This window comes from Aotus nancymaae, unplaced genomic scaffold (assembly GCF_030222135.1).
Source record: "Aotus nancymaae isolate 86718 unplaced genomic scaffold, 86718_ANA_hifiasm-v0.15.2.pri h1tg000076l, whole genome shotgun sequence".
Lineage (NCBI taxonomy): Eukaryota > Metazoa > Chordata > Mammalia > Primates > Aotidae > Aotus > Aotus nancymaae.
The window spans coordinates 745,678-773,492 of NW_026988491.1; the positions used below are offsets into that span (position 1 = coordinate 745,678).

At 46.8% G+C, this 27,815-nt stretch overlaps 1 protein-coding gene across 2 annotated transcripts in view; it reads left to right on the top strand.

Moving 5' to 3' along the window:
* Positions 1-27,815, top strand: part of MYO18B (myosin XVIIIB) — a 285,467-nt gene that overhangs the window by 63,153 nt on the left and 194,499 nt on the right. For both annotated transcript variants that reach the window (XM_064367868.1, XM_064367869.1), the window contains exons 13-17: positions 9,968-10,141; positions 12,887-12,977; positions 15,461-15,653; positions 19,572-19,652; positions 21,983-22,130. In XM_064367868.1, the coding sequence (XP_064223938.1) occupies positions 9,968-10,141; positions 12,887-12,977; positions 15,461-15,653; positions 19,572-19,652; positions 21,983-22,130 (687 nt within the window). The remainder of the gene's footprint in view (positions 1-9,967; positions 10,142-12,886; positions 12,978-15,460; positions 15,654-19,571; positions 19,653-21,982; positions 22,131-27,815) is intronic.

The window sequence follows — 27,815 nt, forward strand, 5'->3', positions numbered from 1 at the left end:
CCATAGAACTCTATGTGGTAGGTTATACCCGTTATATGGATGAGTAAGTGAAGGCTCAGAGAAGCAAAGTAGGTTACCTAAGGTCATGGACATAGGGAGGGGAAGAGCCCAATTTTGGACCGAGAGTTTCTGTCTTTAAATCCCACACTCTTATTCTTTTTTTTTGAGACGGAGTGTTACTCTCACCCAGTCTGGAGTGCAGTGGCATGCTCTCGGCTCACTGCAACCTCCGCCTCCCAGGTTCAAGCAATTCTACTGCCTCAGCCTCCCAAGTAGCTGGGATTACAGGCACCTGCCACCACTCCCAGCTAATTTTTGTATTTTTAGTAGAGATGGGGTTTCATCATGTTGGCCAGGACGGTCTTGATCTCTTGGCCTCATGATCTGCCCGCCTTGGCCTCCCAAAGTGCTGGGATTACAGGCATGAGCCGCTGCACCCAGCCCACATCTTTGTTCTTTACATCACACTGCATTGAAGGGTTCATGGCCATACCAATAAATGGAATTGGTAATCATGCCTTTTTGTATGGTTGTTATATTGATGAGATTACATGCTTAGCACGGGTCAGATGCATGTTGGGCTTGAAAATGCCAGCTGCTCTTGGGCTTCCCTCAGACCCAGAAAATAGCTTTAAAGGGCACAGTTTGATAGGTGGAGTGGCCCCCACTCAACCTGCCCTAGTGAGGGGCATGTGAATATGGAAAGAGCATTCCAGGGGGACTGTCTAGGTCTGTGTTTGGTCCTGGTGTCTCTCTTGCAAGCTGAGTGAACTCAGGCAGGTTGCTCATAGACTTGCAGCTGGTCCACTCTTCCAGCCTTTGCTCCTACAGGTGCCCCAGGTGACATCTTCCAGCCGAGGTCTCCCTGACGACTCTGCTCCTCTGCTTGGATCCCCTGCTCTGGGACACACTCCTAAGTAGTGTCACACATTCAATATCTTATTTCATTCTTTGAACAACCTGATGGGAGAGGAGCTACCCATTTTACAGATAAAGCAACTGAGGCTCAGAGAGGTGATGTCTCCTATTTGAGATCTTGTAGCCAGGTTGAAACTATCTTTGGACATCCCAGTTTCCAGTTCTTTCCACTGTTCCCACCACTTCAAAGATGCTTCATCCATCTTTCTCCTCCGGCTTCTTGATCAGATTAGTTTGGGAGACCCTCCCACAGGCTCCCTTTCTCTTGTAAATTCCCCACGCACGTGGGCATATTCAAGGTTCTGACAAGTCCTGCAAGAAGGCAACCTATTTTGCTGAGTTTAGTTGGATGTTGCTTCAACTTATTTGCCCACAGAGCCTTCTTTTCCCCCAAATACCTGCTCTTAGTCCCCAGAACATTGGGAGTGGTCTGTGTGCTGTATTCTCAGGTGTTAAGGCACGGGCAATGATTCATGTTGGATTTTGCATAACTCACCATCAATTGATAGATGCCACATTGGCCAGAACTTTGGACAACTTTCTCCAAACCCAGTCAGGTGTAACAATATGTCCAGTTTGTGGGGCTGCAGGCACCTGGGGGCGGGCAGCAGGACTGAGTGGAAGCCCTCAGAAACAGGAATGGATTTGAAGTTCTAGCCTCCAAGAATGAGAAGGTCACATTTTCCATGTTCCCCAAAATAGAACTTTGCTGGATGTCCCTGGGCAGAAAGCCGCAGCTGCCTGAATTGGAGTTGCTCCTGGGGTTTCTCTTTCTGACCCATTTGTCATTTTTAAGGGTGGAAATCTCCGAGTGGGATCATAAGAGAGTTGACATTTACTGAGCAGGTTGTGTGTTGAGTGTCCTGCCCGTATAACCCCATTCATTCTTCACAAGCCCTCCACGGGGTAAATTCTGTTCGTCAGTCCCGTTTTACAGAGGAGGAGACTGAGGCTCAAAGTATTGCCATGACTTCCCCAACATCACGTGGCTTTAAGCGGTGGAGGTGGGATTTGAACTCAGGCAGTCTGTCTCCAGAACATTGCCTTTTCCTGTAGCAGCTATAGCCTTTTAGACTTTTCTCTTCTCTACAGGTGGCCTCCTTCCTCACAGGCCTCCGAATTGTAAACCTGTGTGTGAAGAAAAGTGAACCAGATGCAGCAGGATTATAAATAAGTCACATAATGTTGAGTAATTCAGCAACAACACAGCTATTGTTGGAAGGAGAAATAACTTGGTTTTAATAAATGCAGGAGGCCACAGTAATTGATAGCAATTGAACTCATGGTGCGTGGGGAAAAACAGCTATGTTATTTCTCTCTCTCTTGTTTCATATTGACATAAAGGGAAAAACCTGCCTTTGCAGGTGGATTTGAGCAACTCAGAAACTGTAGCTTCATTATATTCCCTTGTTCCTTTTCCTCCCTCCCTCCCTCCCTCCCTTCCTCCTTCCCTTCCCTCCTTTCCTCCTCCCTCCCTCCCTTCCTTCCTCTCTCCCTCCTTCTTTCCTTCCTGCCTTCTCTCCTTCTCTCCTTCCTTCCTTCCTTCTCTCTTTTCTTTCTCTTTCATTCTTTTGTTTGTTCCTCCTTCCCCTCCCCTTCCCTCCCCTCCCCTCCCCTCCCCTCTGCTCCAGGTCCTTTCCCTCCCCTCCCTTCCCCTCCCCTTCCCTTCTCTTCCCTCATTTCTCCTTTATTTGTTCTCTCAATTCAAATCCCAGCCTCTCTGTTATCGAAGGAGTGACCTGGGACAAATGGCTCAGGTGAGGCAGTTTGCCGAGGGTCACCTGGTTAGGTAAGCACTCTTTCAGCTAAATAACTATTTCCAAAACCTCTGTCTCATGGAACATTAGATCACAAGAGATTCTGTAAAAGCATTCTGAGGCCAAATAAGTCTGAACAGAATTTCTCCTTCTCAGAGTTTCATAAGATATACTTTAAAGGCTCTGAGAAGTCCTGCAGTAAAGAAACTTATTTAACCAAGCATTGACCAAATTGATATAATACACTATTCATTTTTTTCCCAGTGATACTGGTGACCATTCTGTAGAACAACTGCTATGACGTGTATCTTTGGGGAACTCTGATCCCCAACTGTGTGGCCGGCCACTCTTCCCTGCTTCACACCCATTCTGCCACCGAGAGAATTACTGACTCAGCCCCACCCTTGCTGGCATGTTGGCTGGAGGCTGGCCTCATCTCAGACATGCAAATGGTTTCTTATTTATTCATTTATTGTATTTTAAGTTCTGGGGTACATGTGCAGAATGTGCAGGTTTGTTACATAGGTATATATGTGCCATGGTGGTTTGCTGCATCCATCGCCCTGTCATCTACATTAGGTATTTCTCCTAATGCTACCCCTTCCCAATCCTCCCACCGCCTGCTATCCCTCCCCTAACCACCTCCCCACCAAAAAGCCCCAATGTGTGATGTTTCCCTCCTTGTGAATGTGTTCTCATTGTTCAACACCCACTTATGAGTGAGAACGTGGTGTTTGGTTTTCTGTTCCTGTGTCAGTTTGCTGAGAATGGTGGTTTCCAGCTTTATCCATGTCCCTGCAAAGGACATGAACTCATCCTTTTTTATGGCTGCATAGTATTCCATGGTGTATATGTGCCACATTTTCTTTATCCAATCTATCATTGATGGGCATTTGGGTTGGTTCCAATTCTTTGCTATTGTGAACAGTGCCAAAATAAACATACGTGTGCATGTGTCTTTATAGTAGAATGATTTATAATCCTTTGGGCATATACCCAGTAATGGGATTGCTGAGTTAAATGGTATTTCTAGTTCTAGATACTTGAGTAATCGCCACACTGTCTTCCACAATGGTTGAACTAATTTACACTCCCGCCAACAGTGTAAAAGCATTCTTATTTCTCCAGATCCTCTCCAGCATCTGTTGTCTCCTGATTTTTTAATGATCACCATTCTAACTGGCATGAGATGGTATCTCAATGTGGTTTTGATTTGTATTTCTCTAATGATCAATGATGATGAGCTTTTTTTCCATATGTTTGTTGGCTGCATAAATGTCTTCTTTTGAAAAGTGTCTGTTCATATCCTTCATCCACTTTTTGATGGGGTCTAAGAAATAGAAGAGACAGAGAAAGAGCAGTGTGCCAGGACATTGTCTCCTTTTTAGAGAGCCTCCCCCTGACCTCCATAATAAGGGAAGATCCAACCAAACCTTGCTAACGTGGTCATGCTACGTACCTCCAGCCTTAGGGGCTTTCTTAGACTCAGCACCTTGGTGGGACTGCAGATGCTGAGATAAGGGTTCAAGGGCAAGGTGTTCATGTAGGAGGTGAATCCAGGAAGCCCCCTGCCACGTGGACCAGTTTCCCCCTAGCAACCCGAACAATGGCTGACACAACCAAAAGCACACACCAGAAATGACCTCTGCATTTAGCTTTGGGATTTCCTCATCCCCTACTCTCTTTGACTCCTGGTGGGTGGAGAGAAAAGTACTGGGATAGAGTGTGTGATCTCCTCTGGTGTGGGCTGGGGGCAGGGAAAAATCCACTTCCCCCAATGGGGAATTCCCTCTGAGGAGCAATCTCGGTCCTCTCTCTCTGTTTCTGTCTCTCTTTGCCTCTCCCTCTCTGTGTCTCTCTGCCTCTCACTTTGGCTTTATCTCTTATTCCATCTCCCCTTGCTGTGGCTTTGCTAAGAGCTAATGGTCCACATGCTGGTTCCTTGAGCACGGATCCCGAGATCAGCCGCGGCAGGGCAGAAATCACACCTTGTACCACTTTGGACAAGAATCTTGACCTTATCGAGTCTGTTCTGCATTTATGCCTCATCTCAGAGGGTTTTGGTGAGATGAGGCATGTGGTCTTTAGCGCACTGCCTGGCACGTGGGCCATGTTCAACGCTTGATGGCTTGAGGAGAAGTGGCCTCAGCTGACTTGGAAGCTCTGGGGTGTGACCCGCATCCCAAGTGTACCAATCCGTTGTCATTCCACATAGCCTCTTCAAAAAGCAGTGGATAGACAAGACATGCAGGGGAAGTTTCTGCAGCTACTAGGACAGGATAATCCCCTCTGGGGTGAAGGGTAGCCTCCTCGGTTTTGCAGGTGGAGAAGGGAATTGAAATTTGTTGAGTGCCTTCTCTGGGCCAGGCACTCTGTTGGGTATCTTACATGTAACCTTCTCATCTCATCCTTGCCACCCTATGAAGAGGTGTTGGGGGTTTTCAGATTCCATTTCACAGACAAAGAAACTGAATCTCAAAAAGACTGTGCACCTGGCTTTTTGCAACAAACTGGGAACAGCAGAAATGGGAATTGGACCCAGATCCTGTTTGGGCCAACACCCATGTTATTGCCCAGTTCCTTTCCTACCTGGCTCAGGTGCCAACTCAGGGCTCTTGACCTCCCCTGGGAAGAGACTTTGGTCACCACCCATGTCTGAGCAAAGGTAGAAGAATCCATGGGATTGGATTTTGTGCACCAGCTCGCCTTTGGGGAGCTGAGAGCAGAAGATGCTATTCCTGGCAAAGCTCCCTGTGCGCCCACCTGTATTGCACCAGCAGCATGCATCTCAGCTGCACCTGCAAATATCCCCCCCTAGGTCAGGAAGGATTTAGTGAATCCAGCCAGCACCCATTCACCATTCTTCTTTTCAGAAATTTCAATTGCCAATTTCCTTGATGACTTCTCCCAGCTCATCGAGGCCAGAAAGGTCACTGTAAGTGCAAATATTAGAGAGCAGTCATGGAGTACAGCAAGAGGGGATAGAACCTCACCCACCTAGAAAGACATCTCCTATTTAATTCACTCTCAATCCCAGCACAGGAAGAAGAAAGTCTCATTCAGTGCTATTAGCCTTTAACGCCTCTCTCTAATACTCGCTAATCTCCCTTCTTAACAAACAGAGAGCAGACTTCAGGCTCACAGGTAACAGGATTTAATTAGAATCTAATGACATTTTTGTGCTTATGTTGTATTTATCTCTGCGTTCTATTTGTGGCAGGTGATAATGAATTCTCATTTAACGTGGTGTGATAATATTTCTGTTTATAATTTATTTAAGTGAAAATGAAAAGTGAGTCCATCTAAAAGTAGAGTCACAAGGATTTGGTAAAAAAGATGATATTTGAAGGACTGAGTTTGGTGAAAGTGTAGTTCTTCCACTTAGGATAAGCCTTTTTTCTGGTGACTTCTCTCAGTCAGAGTTTAAATTTGTAAAATGGGATTGATAATAGTGCTTTTTAGGACTCTTGTGAAGACTTAATAATAACAATAATAAAAAACTACAACTAATAAGTACTGAGCTTTTTCATATGTTACTCCTTGAACTCTAACACAGGCTTTTTAACTGTAAAAGCCATGAGCTGAACAAAAATGCAACGTTGAATAAAATCAGGTAACTGAATTAGAACTGTTATCATCACCATCACCATCATCATCACCACCACATCATCACTGTCACCATCATGTCACCACCTCACCACCCTCCCACCCTCCTCACCCCCAAAGTGCTGCCCTCCTCACCCTCCCAAAGTACTGGGATTACAGGTGTGAGCTACCATTCCTGGCCACCATCATCATCATCATCACTGCCACACCATCATCACCATCATTATCACCACCACCATTATTGTCACCACCACCATCATCACTATCAACATTGTCAACATCATCATCACCATCACCATCACCATCACTATCACCATGATACCACCATCATCACCACCATTATCATTACCATCAGCATCATCACCATCACCATCATCACCACCATCATTACCATCACCATCATACCACCATCATCACCACCATCATCATCACCATCACCATCATCATCACCACCACACCACCATCATCACCACCACACCATCATCATCACCATATCACCACCATCATCACTATCAACATCATCACCATCACCATCATCATCACCACCATCACCATCACTATCATCATCATCACCGTCGCCACCACCATCACCATCCTCATCACCATCACCACCATCATCCTTACTATCATTGTCACCATCGTCACCACCATCATTACCATCAACATCATAATCACACCATCATCATCATCACCATTACTATCATCATCATCACCATCATCACCATCATCTTCTCCATCATTTTTTTGAAAGTGACGGGATTTTTAAAAATTAGCCATGTTACCTCTCTGAGTCTCAGTTTCATCGTCTATAAAATGAGGATAGTACAGTGATGCTCTTATGACCAGTGCAGAGTAATATTGTCACATAGGAGGATGTCAATAAGCAGTGTCTGTTTGCAATACCCTTAGTGACTGGGGCCAGGCCTCCTCCTTGGGTAAGGTCGAAGTCCTAGATAATGTCTTTTTCCAAATTTCTAATTTTGCCATAAGCCAGACTGGTTCATCACGCTGTTTGCTTGAAGAATTGGGGCCTCACAATCTCTTTCTGGTTGAATGAAAAATCCCTATTGGCGGCTGTGATTCTTTTTTTTTTTTTTTGAGACGGAGTTTCGCTCTTGTTACCCAGGCTGGAGTGCAATGGCGTGATCTCCGCTGGCAGCTGTGATTCTTATTTCAAAGATGGAAACACATTTATAGGAAAATAAGAGATAGGAGAAACATTTTTAATTTTTTTAAGTTGACATAATAATTGTACATATTTATGGGGTACATAGTGGTGTTTCTATACATATAATGCATAGTTACAAGATCAGGGTAATTACTGTATCCATCATCTTGAACAATGATCATTTCTTTGTGTTAGGAACATTCAATATCTTCCTTCTAGCTATTTGAATCTATATAATATATTATGGCTAACTACAGTCATCCTGCAATGTTATAGAATACTAGAACTTATTTCTCCTCTCTAGCCGTGATTTTTGTGTCCTTTAACAACTCTCTCCCGAAGTACCCCTCTGCCCCCTACCCTTCCCAGCCGTATGCTCTATTCTACTTTCTACCTTTATGAGATAAACTTTTTTTTAGCTTCCACATATGAATAAGAACATGTGATATTTGTCTTTCTGTGCTTGGCTTATTTCACTTAATGTCCTGCATTTCCATTTATGTTGCCATGAATGACAAGACTTCACGTTATTTTATGCCTGAATAGTATTCCATTGTGCATATATACCCCAGTTTCTTTACCCATTTGTCTGTTATTGGACCCCTAGGCTGATCCCCTCTCCTGGGTATGGTGAATAGTGTTACAGTAAACATGGGGTACAGATGTCGCTTTGATGTACTGATTTCCTTTGGATAAATGCCCAGTAGTGGGATTGCTGAATCATATGGTAGTTCTATCTGTAGTTTTTTGAGGAAAGTTCATACTGCTCTCCATAGTGGCTGTGCTAGTTTACATTCCCACCAACAGAGTCTAAGAGATCCCCCTTCCTTTTGCATCCTTGCCAGCACTTTTTTTTTGTCACCCATACTACTGGAGTGAGATGATACCTCATTGTGGTTTTAATTTGCATTTCCCTGATGATTAGTGACATTGAACATTTTTTCATATATTTGTTAGTGAAAATGTTTTAAGGATGGCACTATTATTTGTCTTAAGAAATCATTTATTTTTATATGGATTAAAAAATTAGTGCTCAAACGTGGTAGAAAATTTGGAAAATGTAAAATCCTCTTACCCAGCGGTGATGGTTAATATTTGGCTATATTTCCCTTTTTATACTTTTTTTTACAGCAATTTAGAATGGTTCACACAGTTGACATCAAACTATGGTATCATTTTCTTCTTCTTCTTTTTTTTTTTTTTTTTTGAGACGGAGTCTTGCTCTGTCATCCAGGCTGGAGTGCAGTGGCTCAATCTCGGCTCACTGCAACCTCTGCCTCCCAGGTTCAAGCAATTCTCCTGCCTCAGCCTCCCAAGCAGCTGGGACTACAGGCGCGTGCCACCATGGCCAGCTAATTTTTTTGTATCTTTAGTACAGACAGGGTTTCACTGTGTTAGCTGGGATGGTCTTGATCTCCTGACTTCGTGATCTGCCCTCCTCACCCTCCCAAAGTGCTGGGATTACAGGTGTGAGCTACCATTCCTGGCCCTATGATACCATTTTTGAATCTACTTTTCACTTAGCATTCAAGTGTAAGCATTGTCCATAGTATGCAAGGTCTTTGTTGCTAATTTTAAATGGCCTTATAATAGTCCACAGAGTGGCTCTCCATTGACTCTTTAACCTCATCTGGTTCCTCTCTCCCCACATTCCAGCTATAAAGGCTTGCTTGGCATTCCTTTAACACACCATGCTCATTTCTGCCCCAGGACCTTTGCACTGCCTCCTCCTTCATCCTCTGAAGCACTTCCCTGGTTCTATACGTGGAAGCTCATTCTCACCTTTCATAGCTGTTTATATATCACATCTTCAGATAGAGCCCACTCTGACCACCACAGATATCAAACAACTCCTTCAGTCTCTCTTGATCTCAGCACCCTGCTTTAGTTTCTCTTTGGCAGAGGGCAGAGGGAACTTTATAATTTTATGGCCGGAAATTATCTTCTCTATTTGTTTACTTGTCTATTGTCACGCTCCCTCATGTCACACTCCCTCCATGAGGACAGGCACTTTGTCTGTCTTGCTCATTGATTTCGGTGGCAGACCCAGTGCCTGTCACGTGGTGGGAGCTCAGTAAACATGTACGGAATAAGAAGATGGCTGGTTCGATGGATGTGTGATTGGATGAGGAGTTGAAAGGACAGGTAGCTGGCTTGCAGGGGATAGTGTATGCCTGGATGGACAGGTAAATGGATGCATGGGTGGGTGAATAAATCATAATTTTACTAACCATTCCCCAATTTCACATTTAGAATGCTTCTCCAGAATATTTTTAATTGCTTTGAAAAAGGAAGCCATGCAAATGGCGGGGAATTTGGATAAGCAAGTCTCTTGGGACACCTGACTTCTCCAGGGGCCATTGCTTAGGGTCCCAGGCCTGTACAGTTGTCCAAGTTCCCTGCTGAGGGGGCTGGCGTGGAGACCGGGAGGGTGGTGAGATTCTCCGAGGTCCTCTGGGCGTTCATTCACCCAGTGTCCAGGGCCTCACTGCTATGCCTCTGTTTTGTCCCCGTGCAGTGGGTCGGAAGCAGTTCATGAGATTTGAGTGGGCAAATTATGCAGCTGAGGCCCTGGGCTGTGAGTATGAGGAGCTGAACACGGCCACCTTCAAGCACCACCTCCGACAGATCATCCAGCAAGTGACGTTTGGGCCAAGCCGATGGGGCCTCGAGGACGAGGAAGCCAGCTCAGGTACGTGGCTGCTGCCTCTCTGGGTGAGCTGGGCCCTCTCTGGGCAGCTCCTGGGGACACACCAGCAGAACTTTTTTTTTTTCCCAAGGATATATTAAGAGCCTACTCTAGGAAGGCCTGTGTTAGGTGCAGGGGAAGCCATCATAGGTGGAAATGGACATGGTTTCTACTTGGTCAATGCTAGTGCTCAAATAGCCACCTCTGTTCAGTGGTCAAGAAGGCTTCTGAAACCCAGGAGGGTTCCCCTCGCTGTGGGGAGGGGATGCCCTGGGCAGGGCCAGTGGACCAGTGCATTTCCATTGGATTTCATGTTTGTTGAGCACCTACTAGGTAGGGGAAAGACTAGTCTTTCTGTTTGAGGGATGGAAATAAAGCCCCAGTGGCTGGAGCGAGGTAGAGAGATGGGAGAAGTTGAGGGTGGAGAGCAAGGTGTGGCTAGCTCACTAAGGGTTTGTAAACCAGGGTTTTATTCTCAGACCCTTGGGAAGCCATGGAGTGGCTTCAGCCGGGGGCTGGCATGATTCGACTTTAAGCTCAGCCTGGATGAAGGTTGGGGAGTGAGTGGGAGAAGAGATACCACCGGGAGCCTATAGAAATCACCAGGATAGATGGTGGTGGGAAGTGCTAGTGGACACGGGGCGAGGTGGACAGATTCAGGGGCTAGTCTACAAGTTAAGGTGATAGCGTGGGCCCTAAGAGAAAGAGAGGGACCAGCAGTGGCTGCTGGGATTTTGACCTGAGCAGCTGGAAGAATGAGGGCGCTTTGAACCGCTGTGGGGGGAAAGCAGGAGGACTTTGTACTGTACCTGCAGGGATGTGATCTGCCGGGTCCTGCAGCCTCTGTGCATCGTTGGGAGCACTCTAAGAGCAGTTGTCCTTGAGACAGCAGAGTTTGGGATTAATGAGTAGAACTGTTGTGAGCTGTGGTTTGGGGGCCCATCTCTTCCACCTTCCAGGGACTTCGGCGTGAGGGCTGATGTCACTTGGACCCCATCGGCCCTCTATGTCTCCTTTCAGGTCTGTGCTCTGGTGTGAGCTGTGGTTTTCTTGACGATTACCTCTCCTCTTTGACATGCACACACACATGCACAGAAGCATGTATGCACACCATGTGTGCATACACACATGCACACACATTTGCACAGCATACTTGTGTATGCACACTTGTGCACAGACACATACCACACAATCACACACATGAACACACACATGCACAGACACTGGCACACATATACTGCAAGCATGCACACCACATACACAGAGGTATGCATGGCACACGTGTATGTGTAAACATGTGCACAGATATATATGACACAGGCACATGTGCACATGCCACACAATTACACATGCACAGACACATGCATAGACATAAGCACACGTGTGCACACACATGCACAGGCACAAACACCACACACATGCTTAAGGACAGGCACATCACACACATGTACAAACACATGCACTCACCACTTTGTGAGTCTGAGTTAACCTCTCAGGCTGAGGTCTCAAGAGTAGACATTAAGCAGGCAGGGGACCTTCGGGCTTAAGAGAGATGCTGGGAGGCTGCAGGTTGCCTAGGAACAGCCCAGGTTGGGGGTGGAGTCAGAGGAGGGGTGGGAAATGCTTTCGGGGCTGCAGTGGGCTGCCTGGAATGTACAAGCAGAATCACTCCTCCAGGCACTAGTGTGTACCAATTTGGAAACTGTTTTCCATTCTTTAGATGGAACTAAAACTTAAGGGCCAGAATATGTGATCTGACCCCCTACGCTCCTCACTCTGCTTTGTTCAGTGCTCCTTAATCAAGGCTGGTGATTTTAATGGGATGGAAATATATGCGTGTGTGTGTGTGTGTGTGTGTGTGTGTGTGTGTGTGTGTGTGTATTTTCAAGCAAAATCGAGTCCACAACTGGTAATTATAGTTTTTGAGCTTTTATATTCCTCCTAACATTCTAGGGAGGCACTTTTCCAATCTCATTCAATATTCTTCATACATGACTTTAAGCATTCCTTTGTACGGGCAGACTATCAATTACCTAACCCATTTGCTATTGTTGGGCACGCAAGTCATTTCAAAAAAGTGATTTTTGCCAATTTAATCAACAGTTGGATGAATCTGTGTCCTCAGAAAGCTTTATTTCTTGGAATATTTTATTAGAATGAAAGTCTAAGAGTGAAATTATTAGGTCCCAGTATATGAACATTTTATGGCTTCTAATACAAAATTGCCAAATTTCTCTCCAGAAAAAGAAAATAATAAACATTTACTGAGTGTCTATTATGTGCCAGACTCTGGCGATTTAAAGATCAACAAACCCAGGGACAGCGCCTATCTTCAGGGCACTCCCAGCCTCCTGAGGGAGACACAGGTTAATAAAATAGCTACGCTAGAAAGATTATGCTATGGGAAGTGCTACTGGAAGCACCAGAGAGCTGGGAATGGTGGTAGTGGTAGTCAAGGAAGGCTTTCCCGTGGAGGTGACATTTGGGCTAGCCCTGAGGGATGAGCAGGAGATCACTCAGGAGCAAAGGTAGGGCAGGTTACATGAGACCCTGTAGGCCCTGAGAGGGCACACTTAGGACACTTAGACTGAGAGGACACTAAGAACCTGGGGAAATAATTTCAGCATGGAAGGATGTGGAAAGAAAGGAAGGATTTTCTGAGATGAGTGGTCCCTGCCACTCTGTGGCGGTGTCCTGGGCCCCAGGGAAGATCCTGACCAAGGATGCTGATTCTGTCCTCTTTCCCAGGGTTCAAGATGACAGGCATGGAGTGTGTGGAGGGGATGGCCTCGGGCCTGTACCAGGAGCTCTTTGCGGCCGTGGTCTCACTCATCAACAGGTAAACGGGGCTTTTTCCTAGGCACAAAGTCGGTCTCTTGCAGGTGCACAGATGAACTCCCATACTGGGCAGTTTTTTGAGCTGGCAAGGGTGTTTCTAAAGTGAAGAGTGCTGGGTTTAACTTTCACCCTGGCCACCCACTGGCTGTGCGGCCGGTAAATCAGTTCACTTCTCTAATCTCCCTTTCCGCGTCTGTACAATCGCTCTCTCCCCTAGGGTTGTTGTGAAGATGAAAATAAATAATGAATTTAAATAACTTCCTGGCCAGACATGGTGGCTCATGCCTGTAATCCCAGTACTTTGGGAGGCTGAAGTGGGAGGATTTCCTGAGGTCAGGAGTTCAAGACCAGCCTGGCCAACATGGCGAAACCCCATCTCTACTGAAAAATACAAAAATTAGCCGGGTGTTATGGTGCGCACCTGTAATCCCAGCTACTCAGGAGGCTGAGGCAGGGAGAATTGCTTGAACCCAGGAAGTGGCGGTTGCGGTGAGTCGGGATTTTACCACTGCCTTCCAGCCTGGGTGACAGAGAGAGACTCTGTCACAAAACAAAACAAGCTATTAAATAAAATAGTTTTTGTTAATTTCAATAGGTCTCTGAAGGAAGAAAAGGAGGGCCTAGACTTCACTTAGTAGTCAACTTGCTGGGTGACCTTAAGCTAGTCATTTTTTTTTTTTTTTTTACTTTGGGCCTGTAGGAGGCACTATAATTCCTTTAGTCCTTATAGCTGTCCCTGGGATAAGCCTACTCCCCATCCTCATTTAACAGTTGGAGAGACCCCTGCTCTTCCTAAGAGTGATTGTAAAAATACCAATAACAAAAGCTAAGCACTTTGGGTACCTACTGAGGGCCAGGGATCGCACCAACTGTCTAACTCACTTTGCATCCTCTTATACTCACATCAGCCCATTGTACAGAGAAGGAGGCTGAAGCTTGAAGGGATAGAACCGAGATGCAAACACAGTGCTGTATTCTCATCTCATCCCTTCAGTTTCCCTGAACAGCCCAACGCATTGTTCTCATCCATGTATTTTTCAAAATTGTCTTGCTAGGGATGGGAGAAACATGGCAGAAATTTGGAATGGGCCAGGATGTGCCTCTGAAGTGCCTCTGCGGGGCTGCACAGCAGCGTCTGTTTTCCATCCTTATGAACAGTGCACTGAGCCCAGGCTTGGAAACCCTTTAAGCAGTTTTTCAGCAGAGCTAATCCAGAGCCTAGGCAAAGGCTTGCCTTCCTCCTCTGTGAAAGCCGAAAGCATAATTAGGCTTCTGAAATCCTGTTAAAAGGATGAGGCTGGCGCGTAGCAACAGAGCAGCCGGATTTCTCCAAGTTGTCGTGGACACAGAATCAACTCCCTCTGACGCTGCTGAAGTCATTACCATCTGAGCCCACAGACATATTATTTAGAAACCAAGGGGATCAGGCGTGCTTAGAGAAGGGAGTACTGGGAGTGGTGAATGAACTGCTGGCGGAGGCAACTGCCTTCACCAGCGAAGGGCAGCTGCTATGAGGTTTTGGTTCTCGGAGGCCACATCTGTGAAATGGTGCGTGGAGGATCAAAGTACCTACTACGGCGTTTATAAGCACCTAGTAGGTGTCTGGCTTGCCTGGAATGAACTGACTTCATCTTCAGGCATGTCTATGTGGTGGCTGCTCTAATTATCCCTTGCAATCCCCATTTTATACTTGGAAAAGCTTGGCAAACAGAAGAACCAAGGTTCAAATAAGGACCCTCTAGAGCGCCTAGCTGATCATGCTCTTGGTGAAGATAGCAGGTGGCATTTACTGAGCACCAACCACGTGGTAAACTTTACTTTCACAGCGGGGGAAGCTTATCACACCCAACCCTCACAAAAGCCCTCTGAGCTAGCCGAGGCCCTCATTAACCCTTTCATGGCTGAGACGGCGGAGGCTCGGAGAGGTTGGGCAACTCTCCCAAGATACACATCTCCTCTGTCACAGTGCAAGGACTGAGCCCACACGTGACTGGCTCCAAAGTCTCTTAACTCCTGGATTTTGATGTGAATCATCCCTGCCCCGTCCACCCCTACAGATTCATCAGGAGAATACAAGGAGGTGATAGCTTGAAAAAATTTCATAAACTGATGTATCACATAAAATAGTTTTTCTATTTCAGTAGGTCTCTGAAGGAAGAAAAGGAGGGCCTAGGCTTCACTTGCTAGTCAACTTGCTGGGTGACCTTAAGCTAGTTATTTATTTATTTTTTTTACTTTGGACCTGTGGGAGGTACTTTAATTCCTTTAGTCCTTATAGCTGTCCCTAGGATAAGCCTACTCACAACCATCCTCATTTGACAGTTGGGGAAACCCCTGCTCAGAATGGTTAAGTAGCTTGCCTGAGGTCACACAGCCTGTAAGAGGTGAGCTTGGTTTTGAAACCCGTTCTGCTGGAGGCTTGGATCAGTGAGCTCCCAGACTCCACGCCATCTCAGACATTCCACCTCTCTCTTCTCTCCCTAGGTCCTTCTCCTCCCACCATCTGTCCATGGCCTCCATTATGGTGGTGGACTCTCCAGGCTTCCAGAACCCCCGGCACCAGGGCAAGGACCGGGCGGCCACCTTCGAGGAGCTGTGCCACAACTACGCCCATGAGCGCCTGCAGCTGCTCTTCTACCAGCGGACCTTTGTCTCCACGCTGGAGCGATATCGAGAGGTAGGCCGGGGCTGCAGCAGGGCCTTCACCAGAGCTTCGTGGAGGATGCGAGGTCAGATGGGAAGGGGTGGGATTCCCATTCCGCAGTAGCCTGAAGCTTCACCCTGTTCAGGTCACCAGGGAACAAAGCCCTTTCTCCGGGCCTGGCTCCCCAGACCTCTGCTGCTCCCTCCCCAGCCCAGCCTCCCCCCCACGCCCAAAAGCACCAAGGAACTCGGGCTTCCCCAGGCCTTGCTTCCACGGCTGTCCCTTCTTTGGGATGTCTGCTTCATCCTCTCCCACTTCACTCAAGCGAAAGGCGCACCCAAGAGTCAGTCTGCATCTCCTCGAGTGAGCAATGCCCTTGACGTCTGTGGGCGGGTGGAAGTGGTGGGCTCCACACCCCTCTGCCACACAGCATGGTGATTCTCACAAAGCTGAAGATGCCTGCACCCCATAACTCAGCAGTTCCTCTTCTAGGAGGCACCGGAGAGAAACTGTGTGTGTACCAGGAAGCGTGTTCAGGCATGATCCTGCCAGCCCTTCTTTTCTCATTAAAAAAAAAATTTAAATTGAAATATAAGGCCAGGAGCAGTGGCTCACACCTGTAATCCCAGCACTTTGGGAGGCCAAGGCAGGTGGATCACCTGAGGTCAGGAGTTCAAGACCAGCTTGACTAACATATGAAATCCCATCTCTACTAAAAATACAAAAATTAGCTGGGTGCAGTGGTGTGTGCCTATAATCCCAGCTACTTGGGAGGCTGGGACGGGAGAATCGCTTGAACCCAGGAGGTGAAGGTTGTGGTGAGCCGAGATTGCACCACTGCACTCCAGCCTGAGTGACAAAGAGACTCCATCTCAGAAAAAAAAGTATATATATATAACATTTACAAAATGCGTAAATCAGAAGTGTATAGCTCAATGAACTTCCCTAAATGAACATACATGTATCTCTATCACCCAGGTGAAAATGAGAATACCTTCAGTTCCCTATATGACTCCCACCTTCTTCCCTGAAGGTATGACCACCTTCACTCCAACAAGTGCTGCTGCCAGAATGTTAGAAATGGCCATATTGTTCATCAGTAGAATAATTTAGAATAATGGGTACTGAAGTTATAGTTATTTCTTTGGTTGGCAATAAAAATAAAGCACCAACATAAATGAATCTCAAACAGATGATTCTGATGATACCTGAGGTCTGATTCTAACTCTGTTACTTATTGGATGTGTGGCCTTAGAAATGGCACTCACTCCTGACCCTCAATTTTTTTTACATGGAAAACAGAGATAATAATGCTTTTGTATCATTTATGCTTTGCCACAATAATGCTGCATAATAAATTACCCCCAAATGTAGTGGCTTAGAAAATAACCTTTGGTTGTTGCTCCCAAGTGTCTGGATGGCCTGGGCAGCTCTCTTGGTCTGGGATAGTTCTTGAGCTTGTGTTCAGATTCAGGTGTAGGTTGGGGTAGGTGGCTCTGATGATCTTGGCAGGGCTCTCTCATGTCTAGAATCAGCTGGCCATAAGCGGAGCCAGGCAGGCCTTGTCTGGGATGACCTTGTCCCTGCTCCACAAATGTCTTATCCTCCAGCAGGCTAGTCTGGGCTTCCCTCAGAGTGCTGGGCAGGGTTCCAAGACAGCAAGCAGAAGTGTGCAGGGGACCTTGAGACCTAGACTTGGTGCTTGTACAAAGTCACTTCCACTGTATTCTGTCAGTCACAACAGGTCTAAAGCTGAGCGTGGATTCAAGGGGTAGGAAAACAGGCTCCACTCCTTGATGGAGGCACTGCAGTGTCACTCTGCAAAGTATGGATATAGGGAAGTGCAGAGAACTGGGATTGTTTTATGAAGATGGTTACCATGCTCCCCAAAGGGGCTATTTTGAGCATTTAATGAACAAGAATGAAGAGTGTCTCATCTATATTGATCCTTGAGTGTATGGTAACAGCTATTCTACTTTTCCCATAATATTTCACTTATTTCTCATTATCAAAGTAATACATTTTAAATTAAAACACTGGAAAGTTCATATAAGTACAAAGAAACTAAAGTTACAATTTCCTTTAGCCTTTCCATCCAGAGACAACCACTGTTACCATTCTCTCTCTCTCTTATTTTTTCTTTTTTAAAATTATTTTCCCTTTATTTTATTTTCTGTGGATTTTGGATCTTCTTGTACACATAATTTGCCATCTGTCATTTTCCTCACAGTATTACATTATTCATATCACCTCCCTCCACTTACAAATCTTAGTAAACCTGCATGCAGTGGTTAGATCTGATTGCATTCCCTCTCCTATGGATATCTGGGTGGTTTCTGAGTACAAAGCTTTATAAACAATACTGTGATGAACATCTTTGTCCACAGCATTTTCTGAACATTTCTGGTGACTTTTTAAAAATTTTTATTTTTTAGACAGAGGTTCGCTCTTGTTGCCCAGGCTGGAGTGCGGTGATGTGATCTTGGCTCACTGCAACCTCTGCCTCCCGGGTTCAAGTGATTCTCCTGCCTCAGCCTCCCAATTAGCTGGGATTACAGGCACCCACCACCACACCCAGCTAATTTATGTACTTTTGGTAGAGACAGGGTTTCACTATGTTGGCCAGGTTGGTCTCGAACTCTTGACCTGAGGTGATCTGCCTGTCTTGGCCTCCCAAAGTGCTTGGATTACAGGCAAGAGCTACCACGCCTGGCTTCCGGTGACATTTTTGTGGCAACTGTTATTTTCCATAGTTTACACTTGTTCCCTCCAGCACTGAACACGCAGCCTAGCACTCATTAGGTTCTCAGTAAATATTTTAAAAGTTTGGACTGAGTTGTCAGTTTCTGATAAAGCTTTCAGCATGATGGCTGACACCCTGCATGATGAACAATCGCAGAATGTTATTGGAGCGTTGATTTACAATCTTTCTTCTCACACAAAGGCTAAAAGGTGATGAGCAAACAAACAACCTCATTAGCAACTGGAAAAATTAATTAAATAGACATTTCTCCAAAGACTTAGAAAGGCATACAAAAAGATGCTCACCATCCCAAATCGAAAGAGAAATGCAAATCTAAACCACATTGAGACGTCACCTCCCACACATTGTAATGGCTACTAAGAAAATAATCAGAAAAGAACAAGTGTTGGGGTGATGTGGAGAAATTGGAACCCTTGCGGAGTATTGGTGGGAATGTAAAACAGTACAGCCACTGTGGAAAACAGAATGGTGTACCTCAAAACATAAAAAAATAGAATTCCCATGTGACAGCAATTCTATGTCTGGGTATATACTCAAAAGAATTGAAATTGGGGACTCAGTTTGTATTTGTGCACCAAACTGCAAAGCAACATTATTCACAATAGCTGAAAGGCAGAAGCAACCCATGTGTGGATTGCAATTGGCAAGCGATGGACAAGCAACATGAGATACGCATATTACAAGATACGCACTTACAAGGAAGTATTATTCAGCCTTCAAAAGGAAGGAAATTCTGACAAAATGGTACAGTGTGGATGAACCCTGAGGACGTCGTGCTAAGTTATATAAGTCAGGCATAAAAGGACAAATACTGTATGATTTCACTTACATAAGCTACTTAGAATAGTCAAGATCAGAGGCACAGAAAGTAGGATGCTGGGGGAGGGGGAACTAGGGAGTTATGTTGCATGGGTACGGAGGTTCCATTTTGAAAGATGAAGAATGTTCTGGAGATGGTTGGGGGTGATGGCTGCGCAACATGAATGTACCCAATACCACTGAACTATATACTTAAAATGGGTAAATGGTAAATTTTATGCTACGTATCTTTTGCCAAAATGTTAAAAACAATTTTTTTAAAGGGCCAGGAGGTAATGGAAGTCCTCTCTGCTTTTTCCTTCTTCAAAAGTTTTCTTCCCCCTTCCGCTCACTAAAAGAGCTAACTTTTAAATCCTGTGGTTTTCCAGGAAGGTGTTCCTGTGCAGTTTGACCTCCCGGACCCCTCCCCAGGGGCCACCGTGGCTGTCGTGGATCAGAATCCCTCTCAGGTAACACGGGGCCCAGCCAACCCAGGCTCTCAGACGCCAGTTAGCCATACTGAAATGCTAGCAGATTTGAGTCTGCTAGTTGTTAATGCTGTCTGCACCTAGAGTCACCTCAGGCTCATTGGGAATGTGGATGCCTGGGACCCACCCTCAGATTCTGTGTGGATTGGTCTGGGAGTGTGTCCTGAACAGTGGAGATTTCGGCATCCTCAGATTGAGAACCCCTGCTCTCCTTCATGTCTGAGTCTATGTCTTAGAATAAACTCATTCCTGGGAGCCTGAGGCCTGAGTCAAAGGGAGCTCAGGGCTCATGGCCAGAGGTCTCCAGCCACACTGGCCTGGAAAGGTCAGGTGTTTGGATGAAGGTGCTGTGCCCAGCAGAGACTGGGGACCTTGGGGACTGGAGAACAGGGGCCATGTTTGGTCCAGGCCCCTGAACTCATTTGGGGACAGACAGGTGTTCGTTTGAGGGAAACTGAGTCTTTACCTCACTCTCTCCATCCCTAGAACTCACTTTGCTATCCCAGATCTGCTCAACTCAGAACTGCCCGTGACAATTTTACTTGATTTCTTCTTCTTCTTCTTCTTCTTCTTCTTCTTCACATTTTATTTAGTACAAATGTGCTTGGGCCATAGACCCTGCCACGCTTGGGTCCAATCTTGGTGACCTTGGGCGTGTTGCTTCACCTCTCTGAGCCTCAGTTTCCTCATGTCCAGAATGGGGATGCTACTTTCTCTGGGTTGCTGTGAACATCAGTGAGATACTGCACATAAGGCACCTGGAATGATGCTTGGCACACAGGAGGTGCCCTGCAGGTGGCTTCTCTCCTGGCATCTGACACTGCAGGCTGCCCCTGTCCTTTTCTTCCTTCCTTGTCTTCTGCTGACCAGGGGCTTGCAGGCTTTCTCTTGGCATGTAGTGGGCTGCACCCATCATTGCAAAGCCCTCTCCTGTGTAAGCCTGGCTGGCTGTTCTCAGTGTGTTCTTCTGGCTGGCATCTGTCTGGTTCATTCCCTTCCACGCTGTGCTTCCTCACCTGTGTGTCTCCTAGGAAAGGGTGGGTCTGAAGGGCTGATTTAACAGTGTTAGCTGGGAAGGGCAGGGTAGTGTCCAGATCCTGTGGCTGCAAACAGCCACCTTCTTTTTTCTGAGATGGAATCTCACTCTGTCACACAGGCTAGAGTGCAGTGACACGATCTTGGCTCACTGCAACTTCTGCCTCCTGGATTCAAGCGATTCTCATGCCTCAGCCTCCTGAGTAGCTGGGATTACAGGCATGTACCATCATGCCCAGCCTAAACAGCTGTTTTTGAGGACCTTCTGAGTGTGGGCTGGCTATCAGTTTCAGCCCCAATAAAGAAGTTTATTGGTCTCCTTTATGTCTGAGTCTGTGTCTTATCCCAAGATGAAGGATGCCTGGAATCTAATTCCAACTCTGTGTCTTTGACTCTCCATCTGTGAGATCCTGGATGTGCCCCTTCCCCTCTCTGGGCCTCTGATGGATGCGGATTCCTCAGTCAGGGTGACCAACTGTCCTGGTTTGCATAGGACTTTCCCAGCTTTAGCACTGAAAGTTTCATGTCCCGGGCACAGTAGGACAGCTGGTCACTGGGCACATTGCATTTCCTCTATAACTGCTTGGTGGCCTTTTGGATTGTGCCAACTCCTTGTGAGCCCTCGGAGAGGCCCTTTAAACTCCGCAGGCTTCTCTCAGCTTCCCGTATGCAAAACTACAGGGGTGACTAGATGGTCTCTGAAGCTTGTGTCTAGATTTAAAATTCTATGTCTGTGAGATTGAATCAAGTTCACCTTCTTCTCTGAAATGTTCTTTGAGTGCTTGTTGCTTTTTTTGCCCTAAGATTTTAGTTAAAAAAATACAAAGACTTCTTAGAGGAAATGATGCAGACAGAATTAATCCTTTCTTGTCTGGTTGTACACAAAAAGGCCAGCTGCCTGTATGTATCTAGAAATGTGTAATTTTCAGAGGGTTCCCCTTGTTAAATGCTCACCACAGCCCTCCAAGGAAGGTATTTTCGGTCTCCATTAGGCAGGAGGAAACAAGGCCCAGAGAGGTGCAGTAAGTTGCCCAAGGTCACACAGGAGGCGAGGACAGAGGCGGGATTTGGACAGCTTGCTAATGAGAAGTTGCTGGAGTTCCGTGGCTTCAACACAGAGAGTCTGGGGTGAATGGGAGCATGGTTTTGGGTAGGCAGATTCCAAGTCCTAACGCTTGGGACTTGGAGGTCTCCGTTTTCTATCCATGGGAAAAAAACCCAAGACAGGCCTCTGATGGGGATCAGGGCCTCTCAGTGAATCTCGGGTCTCCTGCCAGGTCCGCTTACCAGCTGGAGGAGGTGCTCAGGATGCCAGAGGCCTTTTCTGGGTCTTGGATGAGGAAGTCCGAGTAGAGGGCTCCAGTGACAGTGTGGTGCTCGAGCGTCTGTGCGCCGCCTTCGAGAAGAAAGGAGCTGGGACTGAAGGTAAGCAAGCAAGGGGCTGGGGATGGGGGCTGAGTCCAGCCTGGGTGTTGGAATCTGTCCTTCTCAACTGTAGGAAAAGCCCTGAGAGGGCCTGCACAGAGGCTCCAGTGCACAGAGGTGAATGTGCATGAGCCTGTGTGTGCTTTCATTCATTCAAGTATTCAACGAATACACTGGGCAGCCACTATGTGCTGGGTACTGTTCTATGTGGTAGTAAGCCAGCCTGGCATGGGCCATGTCCTCAGGGGGAAGAGACAAACTCACAGCCAAGCGCATGCACGCACAGTGAGCCTGCACGCACAGTGAGCCTGCAACTGCACTCCGATGGGGCACATCTCATTTCTCTGGTGGCCAGTGGGAGATGCGTGCAGATGAATCTAACAGAGCCAGGAACATGATGCGGAACAGGGTTGGGGATGTCGTCTCAGCTCAGATTGCAGAGGCCCTCACTGGTCATGCAAAGATCTTAATCCCAGAGCAACAAGAAGCCATGAAGGATTCTAGGCAGTGGGAGGCATGATGAGCTTCATGTTCTAGAAAGTTCTGCAAGGCTTCAGTGTGAAGATATGGTAGGAAGGCAGGTGGCCAGGATGAGACAGGAGCTGGGCTGCCCCAGGAGGTAGAAGCCTCTGGAGGTGTTTTGCAGGTAAAGTCCATAGCGCTTGTGAGAGTTGAATTGGTGGAAGGGGAAGCAAGAGGGGATACGGAGACCTGAAACCAGAACAAAGAGATCATGAGATTTGGTATCCGTAGGCTCCAAGTTCAAGCCCAACTGTTTCTACTTTCCTCTGCGTGATGTTGAGCAAACCTCTTGTAGTCTTAGTTGATGTGCTTTTAAAATGGGGAAAGAAGTCACCCCTGACTTCTTTCTGCTTACAATTTCTGCTGCGATGATTGGGTGAGGTTATGTACATGCAGAGCTTTGTCACCAGGGGGAAGGTGTTGCAGGTTTCTTGATGAGGATGTGGATGCTGATGGTGATGGAGAACGTGATTCTGGGCTGGCGAGTGTTGCCTGTACTTGTCTCAGGGCAGCATACTCAGCTTTCTGTATGTCTTCTGGTAGGATTCTGTCCCACACTTGGAGATACAGATTCTTATTCCCAAACTGAGCTCCAGAAATGCTTGTGCAAGGTCGCCCAGAGGAGAAGGATTAAAAGGCAGATTCAAAACATGCTTTGTCTGGATCTGAGACTCCTGTGAGCCCCACACCGCCAGGCACTTAAGAAGGCAAATGTACTAGCTGGGCACAGTGGTTTACGCCTGTAATCCCCACGCTTTGAGAGGCCAAGGCAGGTGGATTACCTGAGGTCAGGAGTTTGAGACCAGCCTGACCAACATGTTGAAACCCCATCTCTACTAAAAATACAGAAAAACTAGCTAGGCATGATGGTGTATGCCTATAGTTCCAGCTACTTGGGAAGTTGAGGCAGGAGAATCTCTTGAACCCAGGGGGTGGAGGTTGCAGTGAGCCAAGATCACATCATTGCACTCCAGCCTGGACAAGAGTGAAACTCCATCTCAAAAAAAAAAAAAAAAGAAAGGCAAATGTACTTATTGATCTATTGACCTTATCAGTCCCAACTGTCTTTGGGGCCAGGATGTGTGCACATTAATTCCTTGGTCCATTCAGAAAATATGAATGGAGCACTTAAAACATGGCAGCCACTGTCCTAACCCAGGAGATGCGTCAGGGAACAAAACACAAATCTTCACCCACATGGGACTGCCCTTCTAGCAGAGAAGAGAGACAGTAAGGCAGGTGCATATGAAAGGAGGAGACTGAGGACCGTGACTCTGGTTGAGGTCACTGAGGGAATGAGGCTTGGCAGAGAAGATGTCCAAGGACTAGGTTCTGGGACTTTCCATGTCAAGGTGTCAAGGACAAGGCAAGCAGCCAGCACAGGAGACTGAGGTGTGGCCAGGGAGGCAGGAGGGAAAGCCAGGAGAATGTGACTCCCCGGAAGCCACAGGAGGAGGGAGGGATTGACCTTTCCAAATGCGCCTAAAAGGTCAAGTGGGGTGTGGGCTGAGGAATGACCATTGGGCTTGGCCATGTTGAAGTCATTGGAGACATAGACAGACACATCTTGCTGGAGGATTTGGTGGTGATTGTTCAACTGGAACAGTTTATAAGAGGTTGGGAGAAAAGCTACCATCCACTGAATGAGCGCCGGCAGAAGCTTCCACCCTATGGTGACCAGCAGAGGCCTCTGTCCGAGACAATCATGGTGGATTCCTGTGCTCACATCAGGACAGGATTTCCTAAGCAGTGAAGCAACAGCGTCTGATGCCTCCTGCCCCTCTCCCTGGAGCAAGCTCAGAGTGCGAATTCCTAAATTATTCCCGGAGAGCTCGGCTCTGCCAGTGACTGGCACAGCACTGAATTCTCTGCCTTGCATGGAGGGACAGTGCCAGGTGTTCTGGGGGCCCATGAAAATGTTGTTTTTAATTTTTAAATTGTTTTAAATTTTAAGTTCAGGGTACGTGTGCAGGATGTGCAGGTTTGTTACGTAGATAAATGCCTGCCATGGTGATTTACTGCACAGATCGCCCCATCACCCAGGTATTAAGGCCAGCATCCATTAGCTATTCTTCCTGATGCTCTCCCTTCTCACCCCTCCAGGTGCCCAGTGTGTGTTGTTCCCTCCAGAAAACGTTTTAACTTCTGGGAAGGAAAAGAACTTTTAGGTCAAGTGCAATTCTTTAATATATGTCTATATGATATATGTATATATGTATGAGTGTGTTTGTATAAATGTGTGTGCATGTGTGTATAGATATGTGTGTTTATGTATGTGTCCATGCCTGTGTATATATGTATGTTTGTATATATGTGTGTGCACATGTGTATATGTGTGTGTGTATGTGTGTGTGCCTGTGTATATATGTATGAGTGTGTTTGTATATATGTGTGTGCATGTGTGTATATGTGTGTATATGTATGTATGTGCCTGTGTATATATGTATGACTGTGTGTGTATATATGTGTGTGCATGTGTGTATATGTGTGTGTATACGTATGTGTGTGCCTGTGTATCTATGTATGAGTGTGTTTGTATATATGTGTGTGCATGTGTGTATATGTGTGTGTATTTTTTTTTATGGAGGAAGGTGCCCATGAGAGCAAAAAAGTCTAAGGCCCAGGAAGTGAAGATGCAGCCCTGACTGTGCTCAGCCCACAGGGGTCCTGGCATTTGACTTGATCCTGGCAATGATGGACTCCCCTGCATGCAGGCTGGGGTATGAGATGCGTCTGCCCCTTCACTAGCTGGGGAAGGAGCATGAATGAGTGGCAGAAACTGCTAGTTGTGGAGCCCTTAGCTGGAGCCAGGCCTGGGGGCTTCACTGCACCCCAGCTATAGGGAGGTGACTGAGTCCTTCCTGAGGTCCAGTGCCTTCCCAGGGCCCTGTAGGCGCCGAGCACAGGGCTAGCGCTGAACCTGGACTGCCTCACTCCAAAGGCCAGGTGGACCTGTGACTCTCCAGGCTGTCGAAGGGACCCCTATCTCTATGCATGATGGGTTCAGGAGCGTAGATTTCGGGGAGTGGGGGAGGCACCTCACTCGGATCCAAAAGAAACCAGGAGAAAGAGCTGGGGAAACCCAGGCTTTGGGCCTCAGAGTCCTGAGCTGGCTCCTGCTCACTGCTCAACTGCACCGTATGTGACTCCTGAAAAGTCCCCTCTCTGTTCCTTAGGATGGCAGTCCTGGTGACACCCGGGGGCTGTGGTGAGGATGGAGGTGCTGTGTACATGGAGCATTTCCACCTCCTCCTCCTTTAGCTCTCTGCTCCAGAGGTCACCCTTTTCAGACACCTTCCCTGCCTGTCTGAAGCTGTCCCCCTGGCAGCCTCACTGCCCCATCACAACTCTCTGTTTCTTCCTTCAGGACCCTTGCCAGGCTCTGTGAGGTCGTGGTTGTCTCTCTGCTTGCCTGCTTGTTGCTGCTCTCCCTGTGACCCTGGGAGCTCCCTGAGGGCAGTTGCTTCTGTTCACTGTCTCCCCAGGGCTCTGATCTGCATGTTCCCTTCACCTCTCCTGCTCCCATCATGCAGCCCTCTTTGCTGCTCTTCAAACATACCACGCACATTTCCACCTCTGGGTCCTGGCATCAGCAGCTGCTTCTGCCTGGAGGGCCCTTCTGCCACATGCCAGCCCAGTGCTGCTCATGGACTTCCCCTGACCTCTTTGTGAAGAGACCCCTACCGGCGATCCTTCCTTCCACCCATTGCAGTGGTCACCAGGGCATGCCCCATACTTGCTCATCAGTCATCTCCCCTTGGGGAAGGCCAGCTGCATGGTGACTGGGCAGGGCTGGTCATCTGTGTGGAGGCAGCACCTGGTATGGCTGGCAGGATGAGGTACACAGTGAATACTTTTTACAAAATTGATGAATATGTGAAAACTCAGTGATCCAGAATCAATGAAACATGTCCTCCAAGGGAATGTTTTCTGGATCCTTCCTTTTAGGCAAAAGAGATGGAAAGTAGGTGTAGAAAGTAAAAAGTTCCTTTTCAAAGTTTCCCTTCTGGTTAAAGAATAATAATAATGAATGTTAGAAATAATAGTTTATTTTAAAGACTAGCTTTCGTCAAAGCCTTCTTGCTTTTGGCTAGTAACTCTGTGTTAAGTCCTATGTAGCTAGCTGTTAGATATAAAGGAATAAGTACATTGTATGTCCTTGTACTTTAACCAAGATATGTACATTATTAGATTTTCTAAGTCCTTTCTCAAGCAACTTCCCGTCTCTTCCTTATTTAGACTTCCTCTTTTCCTTTGTTCTCCATTGCCTTTCTCTATTTAGAAAAGTTTTAAGTTGTTAGCCAGTCAGGTTTAGTTTAAATTGTGAAGTCTTGCTCCAACCAACAGAGATCAGACACAGCAGTAAGAACCCAATGCATAAAGAAGAAATATGCCTGCCTTTCCTTTGTTTGTTGTACTCTCATAGCCAAATAGCTGATGAGTAGTACCCTTTCTGCAGAAGGTAAAATTGCCTTGCTAAGAAAACTTTTTGTCTGAATGCTATATTTTCCTTGTAGTACCTAAGAACAAGCATTCTGTCTCTAACAGCAGGGTTGGAAGCAGAGGGTATATTGCAGGGTGAGGCTGGAGTGGGCAGAAGGGGATTTGGCTAGATTTGTGGCCCCTCCCCTTTATCTATGAGGTCTATGGTGTCAGTCCCAGACATCCCTAGCAGGATGCTGTGAAGCCCTCACTTCCCAAGGTAAAGACTCTCTCCACATCCTTTGCCTTCAGCCTCCTCAGAAGACACATTAATTACAACATTTTGATTAAAAAGAAAAACAAGTTCTTTTCCTTTATTGCTTTCTGATTGGCTCTGAGTTAATGAGAACATTCAATCATCCAGAACACTTGGGGCATTCTGGCTAACTGAGGGCTTGCGATTTATGACCTCTTTCCCATACCTCAGTACATTTGCTGAGTGTTCCCACAAGGGCCAACAGGGACTGGGGTCAGCCCTCATGGAGTCCAGGAGCAGTAGATAGTCAGGTGACAGCCCCTCATCAAGATCAGAGTGTGACCTGCAGAGGCTGAGGGGCCCTGTCTGGGGGTTCAGGCTCCTGGGGGAGGTGACGAAGCCTGGAGGTATGAGAGAGAGATGCTGGATAAGGCTCCATCTTCTGGAAGTATCCATGGAGCTCCCGAAAGCCAAAGCCTTCATGG